Raw genomic sequence first — 3,013 nt, forward strand, 5'->3', positions numbered from 1 at the left:
ATGATTGTTGCCCCACCAACCAGACCAGACCATGGACCCACTAATATTGGGTCAGGCAGCCTTCCTTTCAATTCGTCACGGTCGCAATCTGCGGATCACTGGATCAGGCGACAAACGTCATGAACACGCTCACTCAACACATGGAACCTCGCCATTCAGCTTTGAGAAGGGACAATGCCACCGCACCCGTCCAGCCCACGCTTCTAGACTAACAATTTGATTATTTCCATTCTAGAAAAAGAACAAAGAAAACAGAAGGCAATATAAAGGATTCTCTAGAGTACATTGCAGTGTCCTTGAATTAAACAGGATAGAAAAAGAGTTTTTAATTAGCATTTTACAAAATTATCTCTTCCTCTGGATGCGTTTGTTTTTGAGGAAAAATAAAAGAAAAAGAAAGAAAAAAAAAATTGGGAAAAGCGAGTTGTACGATCAGTCGAACTCTGGCTGAGGAAGCAGGTTCAGATCGAAATTTCGAAGGGGTTTCTTGGGCGCCGCTGGCGGAGGTAAAGGGTGGAGGCGCAGGTCGACCACCGTGGACGACTCGGAGTCGCTCTGCGCGGCGCGATGGATTGCGGCCGGCGGAAGGCCGGTGATGAATAGCGGATGACAGATGGTAACATGGCGGCGATTGAACCCCGGCTCCGATTTCTCGGATCTGAGCCCGATCGAGTCGAGCAGGAAGCAGGGGCGGCCCGCCGTCGGCATTACCGGAGCGACGGGATACGGCCGAAAGGGAAACCGCGCGGCGCCGTGGCGGCCGCGGTCGAGGAGATCCAAATCGACCGTCGGCGGGAGCGGGATCGCGAGTGGCGGCACCGCCGCCTCGCGACCGCAGGACTCCACCGTGCTGCTCTGGCTGCTTGGACTGCCTCCCGCGGCAGCAGCGGCGACCACCGCGACGCTCTTATTGGGGCAGGCGGCCTCAGGGCGGGGGAAGTTGGTCTTGGCCTTCGATCCGCGGTACTGGCGGGCGGCGGCGTCGTACGCCCGCGCGGCTTCCTCTGCGGTATCAAAGGTCCCTAGCCAAACCCGGCTCTTCTTCGCCGGATCTCTTATCTCCGCAGCGTACCGCCCCCACGGCCGCTTCCTCACTCCTCGGAAATGCATCTCCTTGCCTCCGCCGCCTCCAGCGTGCACGCTCCCTCTACCTTCGACGGCCGCCGGCGCCATACCCATCTCCGTTCGCCTTCTTTCTAATTAGTATTCCCCACCAATAAGCACATCCCAAAGTGGGTCGATTTGGAGGAGTTTATATATCAAATTACAGCGAGATTTAGATGGTAATTAGGGGGAAATGAGAATAACACGGCGCAATTCCCATACCCTATAGAACGTACCCGACGATACACCCTAACAATTAGTTGCTGCATTCTGTCCAATGGGGCGTTCGTGAGGTTATCTGGCGAGAGGTTGTGGCGGCCAAGGAAGAATAAGACGCGACTACGGCACGGTTCTCTCGCTCTTTCTCTCCCCGTTCCGTCGGTGTGACGGGAGGTCGTTAATTATTTTGACCACTCTGCGGCGGCTGACGCGCGATGCGGACGGAAGGAACGCACCAGTTGTCGACATCGGCCGCTTACGCGCCGCACAATTTGGATCGCCGCGCCGGACCCACACCTTCCGCACTCGTGCCTCGTGGAGCTGCTCACGCGGTTTGCGGATACGCAGCACGAGGCAGCGAGGATAGCTGAGGACGAGAACCGTGGGGGCGCACCAGCCAACTATAAATCAAAGTGGCGGCTTGAGAATCATCGAAGGATATATATTTTTTTAAATTTTTAATTTTTAATAAAAAAATATTTCATTTCATTATCAAAATGATATAGTTACTTCTAATATATTATTTATAATTATTATTTTTATCATATACACTAAATTCTAAATTAGTCTCATATGTTGCAATAAATAATCTGTTATTAGAAATTTATAGAATATTAACTGAATTTAAATTACACTGAATTCAATTCAATTTTTAGTTGATATAGCATAAGCGGATAATTTCAAACTACTAACAGGAACTAGTTTCTGCTAATTGCTGAGTGCAGACTGAGCTTCAAGTCATAGCAGTAAAGTCCGAGCAGACTTAATGGACGGGCGAGCAAGCAGTAGATTGGTCAATCGGGCAGTAAGGCCGAGCAAGTTCGGCCTCACAGAGAGCAGGTCGAGTGAGAGGCCGATCGGGCAAGAAGACAGGCCGAGCGGTCAGAGAGGCCGGTCGGCCGAAGCAGATAGGTCGAGCAAGGTGATGTCGATCGAGCGAACCAGAAATGCAACTCAAGAGAGAAGTGTCGATCGGTCAAGCTGAGTCGGCCGAGCAAAGTTGTTGAGTGGGTGAGAGGAGAGGCTGTCCGGGCAAGGGACCGATCGAGAGAAGCAGACAGGCCGAGCGGCTGAAGGAGCAGAGGAGCCAATCGTATGAACAACCTCCTAAGCGAGAAAAAGGAATAAGGCTTGTGAGAGTCGCAGTTTCCTTGAAACAGATTCACTCACCTTCGGTATGCTTCGAGGCTCACTAAGATCATCTGTTTCCCAAGATACAACAATTGATGATAATTCCCACCAAGTATTGGTGGTCACGGCGAACTAAATGTCACCCGATTGATATCACGAGCACTTTGTCGAGCAGGAGTTGTATGACAAAGGAGGAGGGAATGAAGGTGGAGAGCCTCTGCTTGCGTTGCTGTGTGTCGTCTGCCTATGATCGCAACCTCCTTATATAAGAGCTTAGATCAACAGTGTTAATGGTCGATTAATGACCATTACTCGCCGAGTGGTGAAACGACCATCGTTTCACTTATTATCACTCGACCGTTTTTTATTATGCATTAGTCTCGAATTTAATGCATCTGTTACACAGCAGCAAAAGGTTTACACGACAAAATGTTGATTGTTCCACTTGGTCAAATTTTACCCCGATCAATCCGGCATTCGGCATGATTCAATGCAATCCGGACCCTGAATTTGCACCCCCTGCGCATCCACGCGTGAGAGATAGTCTCTCCCCATGCAT

General features: G+C 50.7%; 1 protein-coding gene across 1 annotated transcript; it reads right to left on the reverse strand.

The window, feature by feature from the left end:
- Window positions 1-239: 239 nt before the first annotated feature.
- LOC122045203 (ethylene-responsive transcription factor 4-like) lies at window positions 240-1,479 on the reverse strand. Its single transcript, XM_042605315.1, has one exon. It carries the CDS (start codon window positions 1,177-1,179, stop codon window positions 433-435), a length of 747 nt encoding a protein of 248 aa, XP_042461249.1. The 5' UTR covers window positions 1,180-1,479; the 3' UTR covers window positions 240-432.
- Window positions 1,480-3,013: the final 1,534 nt, after the last annotated feature.

The sequence above is a fragment of the Zingiber officinale genome, chromosome 2B, assembly GCF_018446385.1.
Source record: "Zingiber officinale cultivar Zhangliang chromosome 2B, Zo_v1.1, whole genome shotgun sequence".
Taxonomy (NCBI): domain Eukaryota; kingdom Viridiplantae; phylum Streptophyta; class Magnoliopsida; order Zingiberales; family Zingiberaceae; genus Zingiber; species Zingiber officinale.

Bases quoted from the DNA above. Each gene is read 5' to 3' on its own strand.
- LOC122045203 (XM_042605315.1), bottom strand. From the start codon at position 1,179: ATGGGTATGGCGCCGGCGGCCGTCGAAGGTAGAGGGAGCGTGCACGCT.